Here is a 27,879-nt window from a genome sequence, read left to right as displayed (position 1 = left end):
GGTTCACAACCACGCCTGAAATCTCGATTATCACTTTATCATGCGAGAGTATAAAATGTTCGGTGACACCCGAACTTAGCCCTTCCTTACTTGTTTTGATAAGAAATTAATCATAACGGAAAGGTAAGTTTCGATGTCCCATACGTGACGCTTAATTCCTTTTTCAATTAATAATTGTAAAACAAGTCGACTATACAAATTGAATTTTTCTGTTAACAAATATCTTTTAGCGGTCTAAACACTGGTGAAACAATTYTGTTTGAAATCGCTTTGCTTACAATATATTCTTGGTGATAATAAAGTGTCTGTACGTGACGCCAAAGAATAAGTTATCTGACATCTTCAACTTTTACTGGCGTTTGTAATAAACAAAGCCCTTTTTTGTAGCAAGTCTCAATAATKCAAAAATGAGCGACCATCAACTAGTGCTAGCCGCATGCGAAAATTTCGAGAAAAGCAAAAACAGAAAGATCCAAACTTTACCGCTAATGAGACTAAAAGATTGCGTGAGCTTCGTAAACGAAAAGCGGAAAATCTTTCTCAAGGTGAGCTAAAAGCAATATTACTTAAGGAAAGGGATAAGAAGATATTGCAAATGGCAAAAAGGGGGTTGAACTTAAAAATCCTACCGATTCTCTATAAGTACTGAATCTCCGTACAAGTCGAAACAGACTTTTTCTAAAGCTGTTCAAAGTGCTCTAAAAGCACTGCCTCAATCACCAAGAAAGAAAAAAGTGGTTTTTACAGAACTAGCGCGTAAAATGGACCTTGCKCTAGCAGAAAGCCCAAACATTAGCACATCAGGTGACGATACACGTTATGACGATGTGAAAGCATTTTACTATCGTCCAGATATTGTATATACCTGCATAGGCGCAAATGATTTCATTGTTGTTTGGGAAAATGGCATTAAGAAGAAGTGTCAAAAGCATTATTTGAGACAARAAGCCTTTTGCATTTTTAAAGAATTTTTTCCTAATATCGAAATCGGATTTTCAAAATTTTGTAGTCTAAGACCGAAAAACATTTTGCTAATGAAAGACACACCTTCAGACCAGTGCAAAGGTTTAACTCATGAAAATCTTATGTTCAAATTGAAAAGTTTGAAACAAAATTATTGTAACGACTGGTGGACTATGATTTTATGTGATCCTTCTTTGGATTCGAAGTGCTGGAAAAATGAATGTGATACTTGTTCTGATGGCAAAAAAATTTTAATATCTATGGATTTAAGTACAATCTGTGTATGGAAAGAATGGGAAAAAATCAGAAAATAAAGTACGCTTAGTAAACCACCAAACAAGTTCAGGTGAACTTAAAGAAAAATTGATTGATTCTATCAATATTATGATGAAGCATGTTAATTTAAAACGAGTTCAAGTCTGTGAATTTCAAAAAGACCAACGCAATGAAAATGTGCGAATCCTTCAAGTTGATTTTTGGCTGTGAATACCAGAATGAAGTTCAAAGCGCACTCTGGTCACGAACAAGTGTTCTTTTATTTACTGCTGCAAGTTTTTACAAAGGCAATTGCCAAACATATCTTATATGCTTAGATGCAAATTCGAAAGACAAGGATACAGATTTTGTTTTCATCACTAAGTTGTTTGACTTGATGCATAAAGAAAATGAAGACTGACCTTCAGCGGAAATTATTTGGAGTGACGGCCCTTCATCCAATCCCATGAACATGTTATTGTCCAATCAGCCAAGGACTTTTCTGATTTAGCTTCTCAATTAGTCACAAAAACCCGTGTGATTTAWGTGCCATCCTCTGAAATTTATGAAAGGATTAAAAGTGCATCGCCGTGGGACAATGCCAAAGCGATAACTGGATTTTTCAACTTCCATTTTATTAAAACTGTGGAGAAAGTTGTGGAGTGCAGAAAACATTGCCTTTCCCAAGACAAAACTGTATTTACATATTGATGTTTACATATATTATAGATTTAAGTTGAATTAGGTCCCGTACGTGACGCGACTTGTCTGTACGTGACAAATATAAAAAAATGTTTTTGAATTATAAATATGTGTTTTAATTAATATTTTTTTCGCTAGTAGCAAGCTTGATTCTTAGTTATAATTTCCTTCGAAGACACTTTTTGTGCACCTGTAATATATTCGCTGAAATCTGAATAAAATTATAACGAGACTTGAGACGATTTTCCTATTCTGTAAGTGACAGTCACAAAATCTATTATATTTCATTATTCAGAGATATTTTTACACTTGAATGAAAATAAATATGTCCATAACAAATATTAAATTTTCTATAACATAGTCAAAAAACATAATTACCAATAAAAATAAAAATATGTGTGGACTTTGTTTCATAATATTTACGAAATTTATGTAAAATTTATTTATTTTTAACCTTTTCGTGTTTGAGTTTCTTACAAAATATAAAAAACCCACAATCGATTAATATCTATGATGATCTCTGTTCAGTATATTCAAAATGGCGGACAAGAGTTCTCTTTAGTTTTGTGAGCTGTTAACTATCAGGTCTCAAATTTAAATAAATATTTTGAGGCTAAGGCTAGAGATTGTTTCGTGAATAGTAACTAGTCACAATATGAGATTTTACCTCAAAATATCCTATATAGAGACTAGAGACTGGTTATATAATCCTGCTAATATTTTTACATACTTAACAATTTTTATTTGCTGCTGCTGCTATTTCCAATTCTGTTTTCCTGCTATTTTCCACTGCTATCAAATAAATTAAGTAATTATTTGAAAATTATTTAAAAAAGAAATCACATAAAAATCATTTACTTACACTTGTTTTACGAGCGCGAATGACATTGCTCTTTCAATCGTTTTTATACTCTCGCAACAAAGTTGCTAAGAAGAGTATTATAGTTTTGTTCACATAACGGTTGTTTGTAAGTCCTAAAACTAAAAGAGTCAGCTGTAGGGTTATATATACCAAAGTGATCAGGGTGCCGAGTAGAGTTGAAATCCGGATGTCTGTCTGTCCATAAGAAGGTTAAGTTCGAAGATGGGCAAAATCGGCCCACTGCCACGCCCACAAAATGGCCAAAACCGAAAACCTATAAACTATAAGTATTACTGCAAAAATTCCCAGACGACAACCAATTACATCCAATATATTACATGAGCAAAAATACTTCTGATGCTGACCGTAAGTATTCCATTTACAGATTAGGGATATTGGCTGTAATAGAAGCTCTGAAAAACATTCGAGTGTATTTACTGGGTATATATTTAAATTAATAACTGATTATAACGCTTAAAAAAAAACGCTTGAGCAAAAGAATTTGAATACTAGGGTGACGCGATGTATCCTTTTTCTGCAAGAATAAGATTTTCGGTTAGAACATCGATTGGGAAGTCAAACAAGGCACGTTGACGCTCTCAGCTGCAATCCAATAATGATCATAAGCGAAAATGATTTTCTTGTTTGCTTATGACGTACACAAGAACGAGACGAAGAACTGAATACGATAAAGCAAATTCTACAATAAAAAAAGTTACAAAGACTATTTGGGAAAAAGTTTTATACTTTACAAAATAGACAACGATACCGAATTAATCATAAAACCATGCAAAAAGATTTATTCACGAAATTCGCTTGGTTATACCCAACAAAGACGACTTCATCACACGAAACTATCAGCCGGTTTAGAATACAAAGTACAACATTCGGAAATCCAATCCACATAGTCACAGGCYGTGGATCAGCTTTTTGTTCCGATCAGATGCGGTTCTTCTTCTTCTAATGTCGTAGACACCGCTTACGATTTCGAAGTTGAATTTGTTGTTGGTGTTAACACTGGTTACAATATAGGTGAAATTATCTACGACTTTGAACTTATGACTGTCAACAGTGACGTGCCAGCAAAGTCGCGAATGCGACGACAGTTTTTTTAAGACAGGAGATATTTCGTCTTGCTTCGTAGAAGTTCATCTGTTAATTTATTCTAGTAACAATGCTAACAGAGGAATTTCTAGGTTCTTAAACGAAGTTATATTACAAGTAAATGGCGGAAAGAGAACATTAAAATGACTGAATGGTTTTTTTTTTAATGAAACAGACGTAGAAAAAGGTAGACAAAATGAACTGCCTATTGTGGAAAAAGAGAATAAAATGGGTATGGTCGGATAGAGGAGATTCTTCAGATCTAGAATATATACAGTTTTAGGCAGGAACCTTATAGTTTTCGAGATATTCGTGGTTTCTTGATCTGGAGAATCTCCTCTATCCGACCATACCCATTTTAATCCCGAAATCCTGGGACGGTATACTAAATTTTTTCCATTAATTTATTGGACAGTAATTTTTTCCGAGTTACACAATAATATCTTTATTATTCTCAAAGACTCTATTCCTTTTCATGCGCTCATGGAGGCTACTGGCTAGGTTGGCAAAATTTGGAACGGATCATCGATAACAGTTACACAGTCCAAGCAAACTTCGCTATTCATCTAAATTTGTACGAGTGGACCAATCGTTTACTACRTCTATCTCTTTATTAGATATGCAAATGCTCTACATTCTCACTTTGTATCCATGTAGTTTACTTCCTTTTTTAAAAAGGAACACTTACGCGGGCTCACCTTTATTCCAGCAATAGCTATGCGAAGCTTTTACCCAAAACGATGATACCGTCGAGGTAGGTACATCCACCATGTCTTGCAATGCAAAAGTCCTTTTAATATCTCGTCCATAAGTCTCTCAAAGGTAGCAGGAGCGTTATATAATCCAAAAGTCATTACAGTAAATTGTCATAGACCATCACCAACGCTGAAAGCCGTTTTTTCTCCATTTTGTGCCTGACAACGAGTCCGGCATGTCTTTCTTTATTACATTATTCAACATTCTGTAGCCTACACAGGAACTGATGTTTCCATGTTTCTTCTTCAAAAGTACTACTGGTGAACACTGTGGACTCGCTAATGGTTCGATTAGGCCGCTTTCGTCAATTGCATGTATGATCTGGATTCTTCTTCTAGAAGAGTCATTTAAGCTTAAATTAGGTAAGAATCTCGGAGTTCGAGATACCCAGCTGTAATATGGTATGGTAGATATAATCTACCATATGTAGGTTTTGAGATAAGTTTTAGGGTGGTAAAATACAATATTTACAGACTTACAGCTGGGCATCTCGAATTCCGAGGTGATCTTACTATAGTGACTGGACTATTCTTCCTTACTGGCGTAGACACCGCTTACGCGAGTTAACAAAAGCGAGCCAGTCGTTTCTTCTTTTCGCTACGTGGCGCCAATTGGATATTCCAAGCCATGCCAGGTCCTTCTCCACTTGCTCCTTCCAACGGAGTGGAGGTCTTCCTCTGCTTCCCCTGGCGGGTACTGCGTCGAATACTTTCAGAGCTGGAGTGTTTTCGTCCATTCGGACAATATGAYCTAGCCAGCGTAGCCGCTGTCTTTTAATTCACTGAACGATGTCAATGTCGCCATATTTATATATCATACAGCTCATCGTTCCATCGAATGCGTCGCTTTTGCCAAACAGACGGTTTTTGTTCGTCGAGAGAGGATTTTCCTTTCCAATTGGCAAGTTGGCAAGAGTCATCCTGTGTTGGATTTCCATGTTGACATTTTTGGTCTTGCCCTCGTTCACTGCTAGACCCATTTTCCTTGCTTCTTTGTCCAGTCTGGAGAAAGAAGAACTGAGTCGCGATATCAGTATCGGTATACGCCAGCAGCTGTACACTCTTATAAAAGATTGTACCTGCTTCGTTTCGTATCGAATGGCTCGAAGAGGTCTTCCCCATCCTGACGGAACTTTTGGTATTGCTCAGCGTCAGTTTACACAGCCGTATTAGTTTTGCGGGAATGTCAAATTCAGACATCGCGGCATAAAGGCAGCTCCTTTTCGTACTGTCGAAAGCAGCTTTGAAATCGACGAAGAGGTGGTGCGTGTCGATTCTCCTTTCACGGGTCTTTTCCAAGATTTGGCACATGGTGAATATCTGGTCGGTTGTTGATTTGCCAGATCTAAAGCTAAAAAGAGGCTTATCCCACGATAGTTGGCGCAGATTGTTTTTGTGGTTTGGGCATAGCACACTTAAATTCCAATCGTTGGACATGCTTTCATCCGAGATGCCGATGCATGCTCCTTATCAATAGCTTCCTGATTTGTGTACTTGAAACTGAGCGAATCAAGTGTGGGGAGTAGGCGTGACATAAAAATGTAAGTGGATTGCCACGAACTAAATTTTGTCGGAATCGGTTGGTCGGGTCCTCCGATTTCATCAATTTTCGTACTATCCGTATTTTTTCATAAAATTTTGTCCACAGATGCCCTGTGCTCCTGCAATCCTCTGTACCAAATTACAGCTTTATTTCTTAATTTATTGCTTAGTTATGGCCATTTATATGTATGTTTTCGGTTAATGGCGATTTGTGAGCGTGGCAGTGGTCTGATTACTCCTATCTATGAACTCGTATTTATTTTGTACTAAGGAACATTTACCAAGTTTTATCAAGATATCTCAAGTTTTATTCAAGTTCGGATGTACCGACAGACAGACCGGATTTCAACTTTTCTCGTCATCCTGATCTTGTAGACATATATAACACTATATCAATCTCTACTCGTTGGGTAAAAAAAAACTATAACACTCTGTAGCAACTGGTTGCAAGAGTATAAAAAGGTAACTAACGATTTTCAAGTTGCATATGCAGCTAATACCTTTTTGCTCGCATGACATAAAAATTCATGGGAATGTTTAATTCTAGTGAAGTGTACGTTAAGGCTGATTATTTAGAATTTATGTAAATACAGGATCAAAATTACATGGTTTAAAAACAAATGAAATGTATGCACTTGTATATTGGATAAATGTTCTTAAATAAATATATAATATTTAAATTACATATATAATATAATTTTATTTTTTAAGTTGAAAATATTTATTACTTTTTAGCTAGACGTAATAATATTGATTTAAAAAATGAAATTTTGTATTTTTGGTCATACCCGACATCTTTTTAAGTTCCTCATTATATTCACAATGCATTTTATGCATATACTATAAATATCGATTATAAGCGTAAAAAAAACACAAGTAAAATTTTCGATAATTTGAATGAACTTAGTTTGCATTTTTCCCTATTTAATTTTGCAGTGACTGTAAATAATGGATATAACTTTTTATTAAAATATTTATACTTTGATCCAATTTTATGCAGTTTTGGTATTACAAGAAATAGAGAGTTTCGGAACTTCACTAAGATCTCACAGATTGATCAACATATAATGTAAAAGTCAAGCGTATGTCTGATAATCCATATATTAAGAAAATGGGAACGAAAGAGGTATTAACCTGATTTTTCATTTTAGAAAAAAGGATACATTTCATTAAGATTTCTTAAATATTGACCGATAAATGCGGTATCAACTGGAAGTGCGAAGATACTTAAATTAGTTAAATGGAAGATAAGGGAAGTCTTAACCCGATTTTACCCATTCTTGGCATGCTGTCATCACAAAAATATTTTTCCCAAATTTCCATACTAGACCTCACAAAATCAGGTACAGGATTATAGGAATGTTCTACTTACACCAATGTTAGAGCGCCTGAAAATTAGCGTTTTTTTTAACATTTTCCATTATAACCAGATCGGACAAAATAATTGCTTTTGAGCATTTAAATAAAAAGCGCCAACATTTATTGCGATAAAAAATTACTAAATAGAGATCGTTTAATATATRAAGAAACTATTTAAACCATTTTATGGTATGTTAAACAACTGACTTTTGACCTATAAAAGGATTTAAGCTTGTTATATTGTATTGAAAATTAATACTATGATGCTTTACATTACAAAACGTTTCATCAAATACATTTAAATTTCACTAATTTATTCAATCTTCTTTGTTTCACATTTTATATAAATTGTTTTGAACAATCAACGGCTCCCTTCGTTTGCATACTTATTCGGTAAGTTCCAATCTGGCCATCCCTCCCTCGTTCAGCTGTCAAAGTTCAGGAGGTTTTGACGTTTCGCAATTGCTCCCTCACTTCCAATGAGAAATGAGTTGGACATCTGTTTATCTCTGTCTGCTATATGTACTGGGATATACATACTGTTTTTCGTSTCTAGGTCATTGAAAAGTTATAGCCCGATTTTAACAAATTTTTCAAGTATATATGTATGTATAGTATGTCTCAAGGGATCTTTGTTCACTTTGTACATTTGCTYCTATAAAGCAACATAGTCTCTTAAAAAGCAAACTTATTCAGAATGGTCCGTACAGCATTTCCGACATACGCGGTTTTTCAGGTTCTTTGGCTCCCTGTAAATCATTCCGCTCATAGCTCAAAACACTAAACACATAGGATAAGTGTGTAATTTTTTGATACAAGTAAAAATAAATATGTATATGTTTGGCGTAGAGAATTATTTTAATATATAAAGCATATACTAATGCTCGTACTAGGCGTTTCTACATAAAATCTATCTATTAAAATTATTCTCTACGTCAGACATATACACATGTAGATACATATCCCTCCATTATACCCGTCTACATAGCCACGAAATTCACTATTCAGAGCAGCTCGGAACGGCTGGCAAATTTTTAGTCAACCTAAAAGTATTTTAGTCAATGAAATGGAGACTTCAAAAGCACTTCACAATTTACTTAATCGTACAATCGTGCGTAGCAATTCAATTTATGGACGTTATCTGATAGCGAAAAGTGGTACAAAAGCAAATGAATTGTTAGTGGAAGAGTTGCCTTTGGTACATGGCCCAAAATGTAATGGGCCAACAGTGTGTCTGGAGTGCTACGCTCCAGTGAATTTAGAAGGCTGTATAGCGGATCAATATTGCTCGAAATGCAGTTGGCCGTTGTGCTCCAATTGCTCTGATAGAGGTGCGCCTTCCCATTACGGTTGGGAGTGTTCAGTATTTTCTCAGGCAAAAGCGAAATTTTATCCCGTGCAAAGCGATGCAAAGGGATGTCCACAATTGGATTGTATAACAGTGTTAAGGTAGTAATTTGAGGAAATTCTAGAAAATATTAYCTTATTACAACATGGCCCACTAATTTGTCATAAAAACAAATTTCTAAAAATGTTTTAATTTTCCGATGTACGTTATTAAATCGAATAAAATGATCACCAGAATTTTAATGTATTGAAGACTTGAATATAATTAAAGAAGACGACGTTCCGATAACACTGTCGGGCAACTAAAAATAAACCATTTTGATTATCGGAGTTTTGTTTTGGGTATTCAAGAGCATTTCATAACGACATTGGCTTGCTAAAAATGTTTGGAATGATCTTGATTTAAAGTTCGACGATAACCCAAAAGTATACTTTTTATAAAGTTGCATATTCGGAAAAAAATTTATGGAAATGATCGATTACACTAGTTTACAGTACATTTGTTGCCGAAGAAATTTTACCTGTTGCTGACYACATATAATATGCTATTTCCAAAAATATAATTTAAATATTTTTATCAGCTCTAGTTTTAGAGTTTCAGCTATGTTGGTATAACACAGAAAAAAACATGTATTTATTAAGGAACATTTTTTTCAGAAAAATAATTTAACATAAAGTTCTAAAAAACTTCGTTTCAAAGCTCTTCTCCGATGTGTAAACTTTGGAAATGACGTATTAGAGACCAACAATAGTCAGACATCATATTTGTATCCCAGAAACCCTGATAGCGCTCTTCCATGACGCGTAAGTCTTGATGCATACGCTCTCCCAGCACTTCGCTCTAGGCGACTATGGAGGAAGTGGAGTCATATTGCATCCCATATTTTTTAATTGTAGCAGAAGGTCTTCTGCAAGTTCAATATAGTTTTCAGATTTTTTATATCCGAGAAAATTCTGCATCACACATCGAATGCTGTCCAAGCCTTTAGTTCTGACTTAGTCATAGAATTTCTAAATTGAGTATCTTTCGTAAGTTGTCTAATTTGGGGGCCATCGAAAATYCCGGCTTTAATCTTTTCCATAGTGAGCTGAGTTGGCAAATGTAAAAAAGGAGTTCCCATCTTTATCTAGCGATTTTACAAACTGTTTCATGATGCCCAGTTTTATATGTAATGGTGGAAGGATAATTTTTTAACGAGCTACTAATGAATTGTGGACTATATTGTGCTTTCCAGGCCTAATTTTTTCTCTCAAGGGCCAGTTTTTTCTCACCCAATGCTCTTGTTTAGCTCTACTGTCCCAAAGGCATATGAAACAGGGAAACTTGGTATAAGCACTTTATTGACTAAGAAGAATGTTGACCATTTTTAAATCGACACAGATTGGCCACTCATAGTCATTGTATTTTGTTTTGTTCAAGACTAGCGAAATGTTACAATACTCCTCCTTTAGCTTTGTACTGTGGGCAATAGGTACTCCAGCGTATTTATTTCCATTATGTAATGGAACACGTTTAAGGCTACGTTTTGAGCTGTCCATGAATAAACGCCAGTCGTTTGGTTCGTATCGCTTCAATCCCATTTTTATACTCTCGCAACAAAGTTGCTAAAGAGAGTATTATAGTTTTGTTCACATAACGGTCGTTTGTAAGTCCTAAAACTAAAAGAGTCAGACATAGGGTTATATATACCAAAGTGAGCAGGGTGACGAGTAGAGTTGAAATCCGGATGCCGGTCTGTCCGTCCGTCCGTGCAAGCTGTAACTTGAGTAGAAGGTTAAGTTCGAAGATGGGCAAACTCGGCCACTGCCACGTTCACAAAATGGCGGAAACCGAAAACCTGTAAAGTGTCATAACTAAGCCATAAATAAAGATACTAAAATGAAATTTGGCACAAAGGATCGCATTAGGGAGGGGCATATTTCAACGTAATTTTTTTGGGAAAGTGGGCATGGCCCCGCCCCCTACTAACTTTTTTGTACATATCTCGAAAACTACTATAGCTTGGTCAACCAAACTGTATACAGTCGTTTCTTTTAGGCATTTCCATATACAGTTCAAAAATGGAAGAAATCGGATAATAACCACGCCCACCTCCCATACAAAGGTTATGTTGAAAATCACTAAAAGTCCGTTAACCGACTAACAAAAAGCGTCAGAAACACTAAATTTTACGGAAGAAATGTTAGAAGGAAGCGTGGCATCGCCCACTTATGGACCAAAAACCATATCTCAGGAAGTACTAGACCGATTTCAATGAAATTCGGTATATAATATTTTCTTAACACCCKGATGACATGTACCAAATATGGGTGACATCGGTTCACAACCATGCCTGAAATCTCGATTATCACTTTATCATGYGAGAGTATAAAATGTTCGGTGACACCCGAACTTAGCCTCTCCTTACTTGTTATCAACAAGTTTTTGATATCTGAACAAAAGGTAATACAACTTATTTTAGTATCCGAGGATAGCAAGTTTTTTTCTTTTAGACTTGATGCTGACAAGTCTGAAGCTTGTTTAGAAAGATTTAAATCTCTTACAAGATCATTCAACTCATTTTGTGGTGAGCTTAGTTCTTCAATGTCTTGCTCTAATGGTTGAGATATATTTTTAGGCTCTGAAGAGTTAGGTGAACACTGCACTGGACGTTGAACACAACTAGTACTTGGGTATTGCCATTTAACTCGATTTTTAGTGTTTAAACCGTTTATGTTCACACTACAAAAATAACAGTCTACGAGATGATTTCGTGGTTCTCGCCAAATAGTCGGTGTTCCAAATTTAAAAGCACTTATTTGACCACTTTTCCATAATCTTAAATATTCCACACAAGATTTGCAAACACAATTGAGAGCCCAAGAATTCTTATTTTTATCCAAGATCACCCTAAAATACTCAAAATAGGTATTTTTCGCCAACTCTGATATAACTTTTCTACAATTTTTAAACACATATTATCCGCATATGTAGCAAAAATGATCTAGTTTATTTAAACAACGTCTTCTTGAACTACTCATGACGCAAAAAGTAGAGAAACTAATCTTAGCACAGTAAAATACGCCTGTTTTCGATTAATATATATGCTTAAATGATAAAAATCAAAAACAAAGTAACTCGAGCTGCTCAAAAATTTTTGAGGGTAGATTTGACAAAAATAAGTAATAAGTGAACAATAAGAAACGAAGAATTCGCGGCAACAGACAAAAAGTTCAATACTGTAAACTAGTGTTATTAACTGTTGGAAAGTCTGCTGTATATGTATATGATGCATAGAGATGAGCCTAAAACATTAGCACTTATTTGTCGTTCATCAGATATGAAATCTCCTACTTTCACCATAAACTGTCTATTATTTAAATAAGACTCCAATGTTTTATACAGTTCTAAAGATAATTTTTTTAATTTTATATAAAAGGCCTTCATGCCACACATTATCAAACGCCTGAGTTACGACTTTTAGACGTTTCTAAACAGTACTCCCTGTGCGTTAGTAATTTTACTATTTACTTTCTCCATTGTGCTTTGTTATGCACGAAACCCGAATTAGTTCGGTGATGGTATATTATTTTCGTGGAGGAAAGAAGACATCTTTGATAGTAACACTTTTTTAAATATTTTGAAAAGACGGGTTAGAAGACTGATTGGTCTGTATGAAGATGGCTGAGTTAAGTGTTTGCCAGGTTTATCTATTGAGGTAGTCTGCGACTTTTTCCATGAAATTGGATAGTTTCCGAAACTAAGAATTGCTTTGAAGAGCACAGAGAGCATCTCTACGGCAATATTTGGTAACTCAATTAGCATTTTTGGGGTAATATTATCATGTCCCGGCGACTTTTTTTGGATTAAGTTATTTTATGATTCTAATAATTTCAGAAGTCAAAGTCTTAAAAGACTCCAGCGGCTCGTTAGCTGTGTTGAGAAGGACAGCTTAAAATTGTATATTACATGTTACATTTTCTTTGGCAAACTAGGTTGGAATAGTTTCTGAGGAATTTGCAAAACAATTAGCATTTTCCTCTCCACTTCGAGCCCACTTTCCACCCAAGTCTCGGATATACATGTTGGAGTCAGTTGGTGGCTTCATGGACTTTTGGGCGGCTTTCCAAAGGGAATTTTGCTTGCTTGAATTTGGGCACAGCTTCTTTATACACATTTCGGTGTTGAATTCTTCCTCACATTTAAGCGCCTTTTTAATTTACTACAGCAGATTACAAATCATGCTGAGTGGAAGGGGAGCGATTTATCTGCCATAGGCCAATATATCAGCTTGACAAAAGATATTATTTCAAGGTTATTGTGCCTATTTATAACCGTTTGTTACAGCTGACYTCCTTTCACCTTAATTAGTCATGAATTTGTTTGTAGTATCGACCTGTTAGAAATATCTGACCTAAAGTTCCAAAAAACTCTTTAAATTGGATGCCTGTAATTTTAAACCCTGGTGCGTAGGTTTCTTGGTATAAAAAAAATTTCGACTTCGTAGGTGGGCGTAATCGGAACACTGCCACGCCCACAAATCGCCATTAGTCGAAAACGTACTAAGTGTCATAGCTAAGCATTAAATTCAGATAATAAACTGTAATTTGGTCCGGAGGATCCCAGTAACAAGGAGCATCTGTGGGCAAAATTTGTTGAAAAAATGGGAGTGGAACCGCCTTCTAACAAGTTTAACGCATATATCTCCTAAGCCACTTAAGCTACAACAACCGAACTTGCTGAGTGCAAATCTTATGAGAACTTCTCGCGAAAGTGTGAGTCTGAAAATGGATGAAATCAGYAAATAACCCCGCTCACTCCCCATATAACGGTACTGTGAAATCGATAACTAAATAAGCCAGAGACATTAAATTATGTCCACAAATTATTTTAATCCAATAAAAAGTGTTCAATCCCCTAGGAACTGAATATGTAGACCCTGGTACCTATGTCGCTCGATGTGTGATATATGTATGTACCTCAAATTAAGGGATAAACCTTCTCTTTTAACGGTATATCTGTATGTCAAAATTCGGTTAAATCGCATCAGTACTTCCCTTAAAGATTTTCGATTTTCCGGGTGACTTTGTACCGCATATATCGGTCAAAATTTTAGTTATTCTAATGAAAATAAGCTAGCGTGTTTTCCTCATACCAGTCTTTGTGCCTAAAATAGATATATTTGAGCCAAAACTTGGTCTAGCCCCTATGTAACTAATATCAGGATTTTCGAATATTCGGCTGACTTCACTCTACACGATTGGTATTTCCCCCCTTTGATTCTTGCAAGTTGCAAAAGTATAAAATGTTCGATTGCACCCGAACTTATCCTTTCCTTACTTGTTTATGAATATTTTTATAGCTTCAAATTGCGCTGTAGCAATCTAATGCGTGGTGATTTGATCGTTTTCTAACCAACACTGCTCTTTCACCATGTACCTTTCCTTCTGGGTGATCTGTAATATACAAGGAGCGTTTTAAAGTAAATAATGATTTTTTCGGAAAAATCCATTTATTTTATTCAAAATAGTCTCCTCCTGTTCAATACAGTTTTTTTCAAGGTCCAAAAGCATGTCGAACGTGTATTTTAGCTCGTTGGCCGGTATTAAGAAGTCGCACGGTGCCATATCAAGTGAATACGGGGAGTARTTAATGGTTGAAATGTGATTTTTGGTCAAATAATCGTCCTTCGAATGGTGGAATTTGGAGATGATCAATTCCATTTCCATGAATTTCAATGATGATTTCGACTGATTTTTGATGAATTCACGCAGTTTCGATGGAATTTCCGGTGATCGCGGATTTTGATTTGCCCACATGTTGATCTTCATTTATGTCCTCACGACTACTTTGATAGCGTTGAAACCACTCGTGCACTCTGCTACGAGAAAGGTAATCATTGCCATAAACTTRTTTCATCAATTGAAACGTTTCGGTAAAAGTCTTACCAATTTTAAAGCATAATTTAATATTGGCTCTTTGTTCGAAGCTCATTTTCGTTTCCTCGAYGTACCAACTGTTATTTTGCATTTTCTGAAAACCAATGGTTTCGGTAGCTGCTGTACGTAAGGAGTTTGAAATGCCATCCTACAGTTTTCTTATACCGATTTGTTGACGAGTGCTCTCACAGAGCAGGAGTGCAAGTCAAGTAGAAAACGTTCGGATGTCTGTTGGGATTGCAGCTTCTCGACGTCGAACCCGCCTTGTGTTTGTCGACGTGCGTTTTTTACTGCACAGAGGCGGGTGCGTATCTTGCCTGCCACAAGGTAGTGGTCCGAGTCGATGTTAGGACCACGAAGCGCACGCACATCTAAAACACTGGAGACGTGTCTTCCGTCTATCACAACATGATCGATCTGGTTGGAGGTTTTTCGATTCGGAGACGGCCAGGTGGCTTAATGAATTTTCTTATGATGAAATCTAGTACTACATGTATATTTCGACTCCCGGYTAAGTCGATCAGCCTCAACCCATTTGGGGATGTTTCCTCGTGGAACTGAATTTACCGACCGTAGTGCCAAAGATACCTTGTTTGCCCACCCTGGCATTAAAGTCGCCAAGCACGATTTTGACATCGTGGCGGGGGCATTTCTCATAGGCGCGCTCCAAGCGCTCATAGAAGGCGGCTTTGCTCACATCGTCCTTTTCTACGGCGCAAATCAGCGATTTRTTGAAGAACCTTGCTTTGATGCGGATTGTGGCTAGGCGTTCATTCACCGGGGTGAATGATAGTACTCGGCGACGGAGTCTCTCTCCCACCACGAATCCCACACCAAACTTGCGCTCCTTTATATGGGCACTGTTGTAAATGCCACAAGGACCTAGGAGGAGTGAAGGATAATACTTCACTGGGTGACGGAGTCTTTCTCCCACCACGAATCTCACACCAAACTTGCGCTCCTTTATATTGCCACTGTAGTAAATACCACAAGAACCTACTCATCTCAGTCCTTGGCGTCCATCGCATTTCTAGAACGGTGGTGATGTCAGCCTTCACTCTAACGAGTACATCAACCAGCTGGGCAGCGGCACCTTCACAATTAAGGGACCGGACATTCTAGGTGCATTCTCTCAATTTGTAGTCCTTATTTCGTTTGCCATGGTCTCATCAGAGACTGAATGTTAATTTTCGCCTTCAAACGTATGTTCTTAGGCTACCCAGAGGATACTTGGGCAAAGACCGGAAGTCGTGAGCTGCTTGAGCCATATGAAAAAGAATCGTTTCTGTCCACTCGCAATTGAATGGCGATCAGAAAACTTTTCTCACTTGCGTGAACTTCTACACATGACTCCATCCATAACACAAACATACTGAAACTTAAAACACAATAACCTCACTTCCATTCTATGAAATGTCATGATTCTGGACAATGGGTAAAGATAACAGATTCTAACGCACCAGTCGACACCTTAGAAACCTCTTTGTACATAGAGTCTAAATCGCGGAATAAATAAATTGTTTTTATTCATAAGAGGAGTTTATGACAGTAACATAACATTTACATATATCCGTATTATTTACATCAAGAAACCGAAGAAGCTCCAGCTGATGTTGGTTAAAACCATTTCCATATGCAATGTTCAATACATTAATTTTTTACTTAAAAAATTTTGCAACATTTGGTTCCGTGATTYGATTATCTCTTGAATTATATTTTGCATTGTAGACATAAATTATGTCAAACATTGGGTAAGTTTGAAAATCATTTTTTCAACGCCTGAGGTTGGTTGGTTTTTGGGGTAATTGCATTTGTAAAGTGTTGGCTTTCAGCACCTTGTGTAGCATTATTGTTAATATCACGAAATGTGGCATGGATTATTTAAGATAATGTTATCTCCACGAAAGAACTAGAAAGAAGTTTTTACAAGTACTTTTTGTTGGGTGAAAACCATTAGTCGGTTATATTTTCAGATTTAGTTCTACATTTAGCTGCCATAGAATATTGGAGGGTATTAAGGCGTTGCTGCAGCCAAAATTAACGTCTTTATATCGCAAACAGGGTACATTATGTTTGCCACAAATTGTGTRAAACAAAAAAGGAAATACTATATACGTATGTACACCCTCTCTTCACGAAACTCGGCATGGAGTCTAATCTATGCCATAAGCTCCGAATAAACGTTTAAGTTCCGACTACTATAATTTATAGCTGACATACAAACTGACCGATCCAGCCTGAGTCTGGTATGGAAAACTTTTTTATTTGGCTAGGTATCTTCACGAAAACTGCATAGATTGTTATCCAAAGCATTGTAGCGATCTCGGAAGAAATTATTTAGATTGGACCAATGTAGCATATAGCTGCCATGAAAACTAAACGATCGTTTTTGTATGGAATCTTTTGTATTTGTAAGAAGGATTATAGCTTCAGTGTAATCGCAGTTAACGTTTCTTCTTGTTTTATTTTATAGATAGTCTCAAAGTAGATGGCGAAAACGCGTCCTAATTTGTTGTGCTCTTTAAACATGAATAAACACTCGATAATAAAGTTTATAGTAAAATTATCAATCATTATTCTTCTACTAATGGCCAAATATCCCCTTAACTTAACTTCTCGGTAGTATACACACATCTGGATATTACCTTTACCATTCACTAATTCTTCAGATCATTAGCATTGAAAAGTCGATCGGACACTCATAAACCATTTGAAAATACTTCTGATAAAATGTTTTGCTCACCACTTTCTATAGGGTTCTTCTTGTCAAGGAATCTGATCCAGATCGATGGGAGCGTGAAATCGTACCAATGGAGTACCACAACGAGGAACGCCGAAAAATGGTTGATGTTTGGAATGCAGATTTTGTAAATATCGCACAGTACCTTCGAGGACCGTGCCGTTTGGCCGAACGATTTTCTGAAGATCTCATTATGCAAACAGTGGGTATTTTGGAAGTTAATGCATTTGAAGCGCGGACAACACTGGGATATGCACTGCGTTGTTTATACCCAATCACTGGAATATTAGCGCATAATTGTGTACCAAATACCTTTCGTACAATACATCCAAGTGAAGGCTTCAAGTAATTATACAGTTAATATTATATGTACATATATAAGTGAAATAAATAAATATTGACATTTACTTATTAAAATACAAAGGATCCGCCTAAGGGCCATGTACAATTTGAACGAAGGCCAACAGTTGCAGCACTCGTATACATACACTTTGAATGGCACTTACCAACGACAGGAACATTTAAAGAATGGTAAATTCTTCACTTGCGAATGCAAACGTTGCAAAGACCCCACCGAGTTGGGTACGAATTTTAGCACGTTCAAGTGTAGTAAATGCGAAGAAGGGTGGTTACTGTCAACTAATCCAATAGGTTAGTATGTTTAATATTGATTTCTGTATATTTATAACATTTTTAATATTTTCTTGACTTTAGATCCTTCCTGCTACTGGAAATGCACGCTTTGCACCTTTCAAACATCAAATAATGCTATACAGAAGGCACTATCTGTAATGCAATCCGAAGTTGCCACATTACAATCAATGACTCCCAGTCCTCAGAAATTACAAGAAACAGAAAAGCTAATGAGAAAATATTGTGTAGTTGTACACCCTCTACACTTCATACAAATAGGATTGCGTCAAAATCTTATCGAAATGTATGGTCGTGTTGCAGAGTATGAATTGTCTGAATTGCCCGATGTTCTCCTTGAACACAAAGAAGAGCTATGTCGACAAGTGTTACATGTTTTAGATGTCTTTGAACCGGGATTGAGTCGAACACGTGCTATGATGCTATACGAGTTGCATGTACCATTAGTATTATTGGCCAAGAGTGGTTTCATAAGCGGCGTCCTAACAGCGGATGCATTAAAAAATAAACTTCTTGACGTTATTGCTATTCTAAATGAATGTGTGGACATACTGCAATACGAAGATCCAGAGACACAAGAGGGAAATTTATGTAAAGTAGCACAGCAAGCGAAGAATCAGTTGACACAAAGTGTGGAAGGTTTAACAGTCGCTGAATGATATTGTTGCCGCATATTTTACAYAAATAAAGTCTCCCTTGTACATAATATAAAAAGGGCTACATTAATAATAAATCAAAGTTCTATTTATGTAAGTAAAAATTAACTTACATATATATGTGACTAAAACTATTGTTGCAAAAGTCATATACAGTTATCAGTATGTGATTTTTTAAGCATACTCAAAAATAGTATTTACTACGAAGTAATGTCCAAATGAGACCATCTCGCCTTTATTCAATGGTTCCTGAATTTATTTATTAACTGATTCAGAGTCAAAGCACATCACTATTATTTCAACAATAAAACGTTTGGCTTAAATTAATACTGCAATAATTATATTTGAAAATTCAGTTAGCTTATTAAAGACAGAAATATAAAGTTTATAAGTTGTGTTGAAGTAGAATATGACAAGAAAATGTTTTTAAATAAAATATAAAACAATATTATATTTCATTATTTCAGCAATTTATCAAAGAAGCAATTAATTTTATTCATAGGTAAACATTAAAGCAACAAATATAATATTATCGGGAATTACGTTCACTTATAAGCACGRAGAACTCTATGGAAGTTATCAATAAAAAAATGAGAAAGTACAGGTTCGACATCGAACAGTTGTAAAATTTCAACCGGTTAATTCACCTCACAACCATGGAATTCACCCTGTGAAATGTGAACTTTGTTTTGATTTTAGCAAAAGGGAATCTGTAAAATAAAATAAATATAAATTTWAAAAAAATTGCGAATTGAAAAATGCATATGTATGTATGTATTTCCTCACATATTTCATGCAATTACGCTATGAGGGAATCTAACAGGCATATAATTACGGTGTGCCGTCGGCATTTTCTGTGCGCAATCAACATCTTGTTACAAAAGTAGTATTAAGTTTGGTACCACTTGTATTTGTATTGCTATATGCATCCCTTATTATAAACATTGGGCACCCGGTTGACTGTTTGTTTACTTATAACAAGAACAATAGCTGCATGTATATGGAATGTATCGCATTATAATATGTGTTTGGCTTGCTATATGCATTCCTTATTATAAACATTGGGCGCCAAGGTTGTCTGTTTGTCTACTTGTAGCATAAACATTATACAGTATATGAAACGTATAGCATTACGTTCTTTTAATTGCCAGACGCAATGTTCTAGAGGTACACGTCGGCATCAGCGAGGAGTGCGTGGCACAATAAGCGCCAACGTAAGGGAGGCTGCAAATCTCCGGGCGGCAGTAGCATCCCACGCAAACCCCAGCATCAACTGTCTTGCCACTCTTAGGTGCAAGCAAACCGACCGTTTCAGAAGGCCATGTATCCTGACAAATCCTTCCGCTCCCACCTAACTAAAACTCGAGCTTCGCTTTTTAGCGTCAGATTCTTTTGAGAGCCACTTGAGCTCACAACTAAATCTTTCTCCTTCTCCCGCAAAATACATTACAGGTTCATAACCATATGGTTGGCAAGTCGGTAGTCGGTAGRCGCATTAAGCGAATCCGACACTACCCGCCACGGTGCTTTAGAAGATTTCCCCCCCACATCTCTTCCAAAAAAAAAAACAAAAACAAAAAAAAAAAAAAAGGAGGAATGCTAGGAGTAAACTGTTATAGTATAGACGACTTTTGAAATAAAGAGTTTTTGTTAAAGTGAATTAACGGTTTTTGGTTTTATTTGTCAATCCAGAGATACGAACCTAGTAAAGTAAACTAGTAAGGGGTAAATTCGCAACAATTGGTGTCAGAAGTGGGATTGTCAAATAATCCAAATTCAAGATGGTTAAATTCGGGGAATAGAGTATTCAGCGATTAAAAAAAGAACTGGAGGAGCGTAATTTGCCGATAAGCGGACAAAAGGCGGATCTGCAGGCACGATTACTTGAAGCAATGGAAGCGGATGGAATTAATGTGGACGAATTCGAATTTGATGGCCCAGAAACTTCTACAAAGGTAGAAGGTAGAAAGGTAGAAGAACGACGAACATCATCAAGTGTAGACATGAACATGCTGTTAGTGGCTATTAAGCAAATCGCAGAAGATGCAGTGCAAACAGAAAATCGTCCGGCACAGCAAATGACGCAAATAGCTGAAAATACATCACAGTTAGAGTCTCGCCTTACACAACAAATGACTGAAATTAACACGCAGTTAGAAATTCGTTTGGTACAACAGATTACAGAAAATACTACACAAGTACAAAAACCAGTGCAAGAGAAATTTTCAAAATTTGAAGACGAATTAAAAAATGACTAAGAAAATTTAAAATCAGAAGTTCTTCAATTGAGTAATCGTATGCGAGAACTGCAACTGCATGGCCCTGCACCATCAACAAATAATCCAAAATTGAAGGCGCCTACATTCGATGGAGGTATTCCATTTCAAATTTTCAAACTTCAGTTTGAAAAGACGGCAATGGCCAATAACTGGAATGCAGCGAACAAAGTGGCGTCCTTGTTTGTATCATTGAAAGGACCTGCGGCAGAAATCCTTCAGACTATTCCAGATTGTGAACGGGACAACTATGAGGCTTTGATGAGTGCGATAGAAAGACGATATGGTAGTGAGCACCGGAAACAAATATACCAGATCGAACTGTAAAATAGGCGTTAGAAAATGAACGAGTCATTGCAAGAGTAAACCAGTTCACAAAGTATAAAGAATTGAATTGGAACAGCCGGCGCTGATGGAAGAAATATTGAAGACTCTGAAGACAATTGCTGCACCGCGAGTAAAAACAACAGGCAGATGTTTCAACTGTGGAAAAGCAGGTCATTTTGCCCGAAATTGCAATATAAAATAAACCCATCAAAACGGAAACAACCAACCCATAACGAGGACAGAGTATCCACTTCTCACAAGTCKTTAAACTAAAACGGAACAGTTCAAAGGGGCATGAACTGGTTTCCACAACTATTTTCCCCGTCATCTCGATATCACAAATAGGTCGCCATGTCAACAATCTTACTATCAACGGTATCGTAAATGGAAGACTGCCAACGCTTACTTTGCATACTGGTGCCACACATTCAATTATCCGACCGGATGTGGTAAGAGAAAGGTTGAACCATTAGTCGGTTGCAAGCTTCGAACGGCCACCGGAGTGGAAGCAGCTGTTGCGGGAAAAGTGTTTTGCGAAGTGATGATTGGTACCCTGGTAGTTAATCACACCTTCATCGTAGCAGAAATCACGGATGAAATTATAATGSGAGTAGATTTCATGATTGATCACGGGATTACTTTGCATTTAAACAAGCAAATGCTGTTTTGCCAGAACATGGAGATGCCTATAAACACCGGATATGTGACCAACGTTGAAAGTAAGAGGATGATTGTTGATGATAATCAGAATATTCCACCAACATCTGAGGCGATTGTATGGGCTAAAGTGAATGAAGGAGATGGGACTGAGGAATTGTGGATTGTGAAACCAACAAAAATAGATACACCCATATTGGTAGGAAGAACACTTGTGAAAACTAGAGAAGACGCTACCATTCCGGTCAGAGTGGTGAACGGATTTAACACGCCTATAAGTCTGAAGAAAGGAACAGTAATTGGACAGGGTCAGAATATAAGTGCAATATCACGATGCGAACGGTCACAACAGAAGCCTACACTCCTAAACAATTTGCTGAACGAGGTGCATGGAAATGAAAAACTAAAAGCAGAAAAACTATTAAAAAATACGCATCCATATTTGCAAACGAAGGAAACAACACAGGAAGAACCGCTAAACCCATTCAACAAGCTCCGCGTAGGGTTCCACTAGCAAAACGTGAGGACGCTAACAAAATTATTGAAGACATGAACAAAAACGGTGTAATCGAACCTTCAATAAGTCCATGGAGCTCACTTTTCGTCTTAGTTAAAAAGAAAAATGGTAACACCCGTTTCTGCGTAGATTATAGGAAGTTGAATGATGCCATAAAGAAAGACAGTTATCCTCTACCGAGAATCGACGATACATTAGATACCTTGTCTGGAGCGAAATGGTTTTCTACATTAGATCTACAAAGTGGATATTGGCATGTTGATGAATGTGATCGTGAAAAGACCGCTTTCAGTATGGGCGACGGGTTATGGGAATTATCTGTGATGCCATTTGGGTTATGTAACGCGCCTGCAACGTTCGAGCGACTGATGGAACATGTATTAAAAGGTCTCAACTGGAAGACATGTTTGGTGTATCTTGATGACATTATCATCATTGGAAAAAGTTCTGCTGACCATCTGAAAAACCTAGAGATGGTCTTTCAGCGAATAGCATCAGCCGGATTACGCTTGAATCCCAAAAAGTGTTCATTATTGAAGAAGCAGGTAACATATCTCGGACATAAAGTGTCAACTAAGGGGATTCACACCGAGGAGGGGAAAATAAAAGCAGTTAAAGATTGGCCTCGACCCACCAACATACATGAACTGCGCAGCTTCCTCGGCTTATGCACGTATTACGTGGCTAGAAGTTTACATGATTTAACAAAGAAGAATCGCCCGTTTGTCTGGCAGTTGGAACAAGAAAAAGCGTGTGAACAGCTTAAAGAACTACTTTGYACGGCGCAGATGTTAGCTTATTCAATACCTGGWAAGAAATTCATCCTGGATACAGATGCGAGCGCTCATGGAATKGGAGGTGTCCTGGCTCAGCTCATCGACGGGCAAGAAAGAGTAATTGGGTATTACAGCAGAGTGCTCGGGAAACCAGAGAAAAACTACTGTGTGACGCGAAAAGAACTACTAACTGTGGTGGAATGTGTAAAACATTTCCACAAGTATTTGTATGGGCAACGATTCTTGCTGAGGACTGATAATGCAGCATTAAAATGGTTATTACAGTTTAAGAATCCGGAAGACCAAATTGCACGATGGACCGAAAGATTACAAAATTACGACTTCGAAACAGAACACCGAAAGGGGATTCACCACAAAAATGCGGATGCATTATCACGTCGCCCTTGTCCACTGGAATATAAACATTGCTCCAAATCAGAAGGAAAAGAAGATATAATCGACGTGCGATTACTGAATATAGAACCTGAAGATGATTGGACTCCTCACCGCATCAGAATCAATCAACTGGAGGACCCTGATCTTGCAAAAGCTGATAATAGCCAAAGAAAATGGGGTACGACCACCAAAGGAACAAATAAGTAGCGAGAGTCCAACTGCAAAAGCATATTGGGCCCAATGGAACAGCATAAACCTCGTTAATGGATACCTTCATCGTACGTGGGAAAGCGAAGATGGCAAACAGTCTCGTCTGCTGGTCATAGTACCRAAGTCCATGATCCCGAAAGTATTGAAAGAATATCACAATGGACCTGGTGGAGGGCACCTTGGAATTACAAAAACTTTAGAGAAGATTAAACAACGGTTCTACTGGATTGGTTCTCGAGATTCATTAGCAGAACGGATAAGTAATTGTGTAAAGTGCATGGCAGCTAAAGGTCCTAAAGTCAAAAGTCGCGGTAGGCTGTACAACGTGGGATCACCATTTGAACGAGTCGCAATGGATGTTGCAGGTCCGTTCCCAACCAGTACGGCCGGAAATATCTACTTGTTGTCATGGACTATTTCAGTAAATGGCCAGAAGTATATGCCTTACCAAACAAAGAAGCGAAGACAGTAACCGAAACTTTTGTAGAAAATTGGATAACGAGGCCCGTCGAATTACACTCAGATCAAGGCAGGAATTTCGAATCTTCCATTTTCTAGGAAGTCTGTAAATTATTGGGCATCCACAAGCCACGGACAACAGCGTTACATCCACAATCAGATGGGATGGTAGAGAGATTCAACCGAACGCTCGAAGAACATCTGCGGAAAATCCTTGATAAAGATCAACGGAATTGGGACAAGTGCATCCAGATGTTCCTACTGGCGTATCGTTCAGCGAAGCACGAGACAACTGGTTACACGCCAGCAAAGATTATTTTCTGATCTGCGACTCCCTGCTGATCTTAAGTTTAGAATGTATCCTGCAGCTGTAAGAAATGATGGAGATTATTGCTCTGCCTTAAAGGAAAAAATTAATGAATTGCATCTAATGGTAAGGCAGCACACGCATCTGATGAGCAATAAGATGAAGGACCGGTTTGATCCAGCGGCAAATTCAAAACGTTTTGAAAAAGGTGATCTGGTCCTGTTGTACAATCCACTTCGAAAGAAAGGCTTGTCCCTGAAATTGCAGAAAGCCTGGGAAGGGCCCTATATGGTGATGAAACGACTTAATGACGTGGTTTACCGCATACAAAGAAATGGAAAACCACGATGTAAAATGAAAGTAGTACATTTGGAGATGCTCGCCCCATTTGGTTCAAGAGGATTTGTGCCTAATCGGGATGATTAGGCTTAAGTGGAGGGCAGTGATACAAAATTAGTATTAAGTTTGGTACCACTTGTATTTGTATTGCTATATGCATTCCTTATTATAAACATTGGGCGCCACGGTTGTCTGTTTGTCTACTTGTAGCATAAACACTATCTATATATGGAACGTATAGCATTATGTTCTTATAATTGCCAGACGCAATGTTCTAGAGGTACACGTCGGCATCAGCGAGGAGTGCGTGGCTATATAAGTACGCCAACGTAAGGGAGGAATGCTAAGAGTAAACTGCTATAGTGTAGACGAATTCTTAAATAAAGAGATTTTGTTAAAGTAAATTAACGGTTTTTGGTTTTATTTGTCATTCTAGAGATAAGAACCTAGTAAAGTAAACTAGTAAGGAGTAAATTCGCAACAATATGTATTTTCTTAAACAGGGAATTATGTAGTTATGTAAAGTACAAATACACATGTGTAGATATGTTTAGAGGTCAGCATATCTTAATTTTTTTGATTTGTTTCGTTCAATAATCGTTTCGATAATAATCGATTTAATAAATTAATTAATTTTTTAATGATACATCTTTATATATAAAAATCTTCTGGCCGTGTGTTTGTAAATGAACTGCTCCTAAACGGCTGGACCGATTTTGATGAAATTTGTGTGTTTGTTTAAGGAAATTCGAGATTCGAATAGTTGGTCCACTGGAAAATGTTTTTTTAATTTAGTTTTTCATTTGTAATTAATTGCTAATTTGGAATGTTTAACATTGGCCAATACTCAAAACCTAAAATTGGCGTAAAGGTGCAATAAACAAAACGATGCCAAAGTAAAAGGCGACATCTGTAGCAAGTTTTCATAATGTGGACAGAGTTGTTCGTTCTTAAGTAGTAAATTGGGTGATTCAATACATCTATGGGTAGCTATAACATTTTTTTCATACCTGCTAACTATTGGAGAGGGTATCTTACAGCCAATTTAAAATTGCAAAAGATCTGGCATAAAAAAATAGTGGCATAACTGGGGTATTGATAAAAGGTCTATTAAAATTTGAGATATATAGCAATTTTTTCGAAGCATTGCACAGAGCAGTGCAATATTTAAAKGGTACGGTAGAAATAAATATATATATTTCAAACTGATCTTTCCTAAAAAATAATAAAATTGCTAAATATTGGGAATAGTGAAATAGAACTGTAACCATGTAACCATAATCAATGCACAGTGCAATGAATTAAAACTGGCTCAGTAATCATTCGATGAAGAGTATATCACGACATCCCAAAAGACTGATGCCCTAACCTTGCCAGCCGATTTTTTGTCTTGCCACGCAAGAGAACCGTTTCATAATATGCAGTCCACTAGGCTGACTGTCGACTCGACTTGATTGATTTCACTGGTGCACAGCCCAAATTAATTTTTCCCTCCAAAAACAATGCTTTCTTAACGCGCGAAATGATTTTTGATTAATTTTTTTGTAAACTAACRCAAGTTGCTTCACCAAAAATGCGATATCTCCTTAACTAATAGTTATAATCTAAATATTAAAAATCATATTGATGATATTAGTTGTACTACCTATGTATCAGAAACAGTAAAACGTGGACGGGTCCTCTAGTACATAAATATATCTTCAAATTCATGTTATTTTCAATAAAGTTTTTAAAACTTATTTCTTGCACAGGATATACATATGTATGCAAGTTTATTTTTTCTTTGCCACATTCGTCAGTAGATGTACGATATCAAATGTAMATATATACAAACATTCATAAGGGAATGACAAGTGCCGCACGCAGCACATTTATCACGGACATCCAATGGCCGAAGCTCACGTTTTGTCAAAGAATCAATGTATCGAAGCACTGATGCGGCGACGAAGAGTCACAGCATTGTGTTATTGGAAAAAGGTCCGACCTGTTCCGAAAGAAATTTACAAACGACCAGCAATTGTCACCGCTTCCCTTGCCGCTGTAACAATTTCGCCAAAACCTATTTTGCCACTCTTTTCTTTGTTTTGCGAGTTTCCGGGGTTATCAGTTTTCCCTTCCAGAAGAAGTTGTTCAATTTGTGCTTTTAAGCTTTTGCCATGCGCGGGGAGATGTTACGCCGTCTGTTTTTATGAATGAAGCGAGGTCGCTTGTTGAATGTGCATCTGCGTTTGTGAATGAAAATGTTTGGTTGAAAGATTTTTTACATTTGGGCTTCACCAATTTGACTGCCATATTGACTTGTGATGCTTATTCCATTTGAGACAATTTCAATTTCAATTTTTGTAGGTGACATATTAACATGTGTACGCATATGTATGTTTGTATGCTTGTGCATTATTTGTTCGGCAATGTATACAAATGTACAAATATGCATGTATGTATGTCTATATAGATCAACGCGCGAGTTACATATTTAAACACTACCAACCCAAAAACACTTTCTTACAATGTTAATTATAAAGCCACTCCAAAGTCAAATATAAAAAAATGCTGACGATATAGACGAATTCATTGCTCCAATAAATAAAACAATGAAATAAGTATTTCACTAAATTGTAATTTGATACTATTTCCTGTCACTTGTAAATGTTATTAACGAAATGTAAACAAAATAAAATTAATTCCCATACCAATTCTTGGTATTGATACAATTGTAAAAGCAAATAATGTAAAGTACTTAGTAAGCATTTCTTATGGTAA

The 27,879-nt window shown here is 36.8% G+C and overlaps 1 protein-coding gene across 2 annotated transcripts in view; it reads left to right on the top strand.

The window, feature by feature from the left end:
* Positions 1-19,207, top strand: part of LOC108977795 (protein msta) — a 24,471-nt gene extending 5,264 nt beyond the window's left edge. The window contains exons 1-4 of one of the 2 annotated variants that reach the window (XM_018947705.1): positions 8,609-8,991; positions 17,564-17,893; positions 17,973-18,199; positions 18,263-19,207. In XM_018947705.1, coding sequence (XP_018803250.1) covers positions 8,609-8,991; positions 17,564-17,893; positions 17,973-18,199; positions 18,263-18,858 — 1,536 coding nt within the window. In that variant the 3' untranslated portion in view covers positions 18,859-19,207. Of the gene's footprint in view, positions 1-8,608; positions 8,992-17,563; positions 17,894-17,972; positions 18,200-18,262 lie in introns of those variants that run through there. The other variant, XM_018947706.1, reaches the window with a different exon arrangement.
* The last annotated feature ends 8,672 nt before the right edge of the window (positions 19,208-27,879 follow it).

Source organism: Bactrocera latifrons, unplaced genomic scaffold (genome assembly GCF_001853355.1).
Source record: "Bactrocera latifrons isolate USDA-ARS-PBARC rearing strain unplaced genomic scaffold, ASM185335v1 scaffold_958, whole genome shotgun sequence".
Classification (NCBI taxonomy): domain Eukaryota; kingdom Metazoa; phylum Arthropoda; class Insecta; order Diptera; family Tephritidae; genus Bactrocera; species Bactrocera latifrons.
The sequence above is the reverse complement of the archived record's forward strand: the minus strand, read 5'-3'. Positions and strand labels throughout refer to the sequence as shown.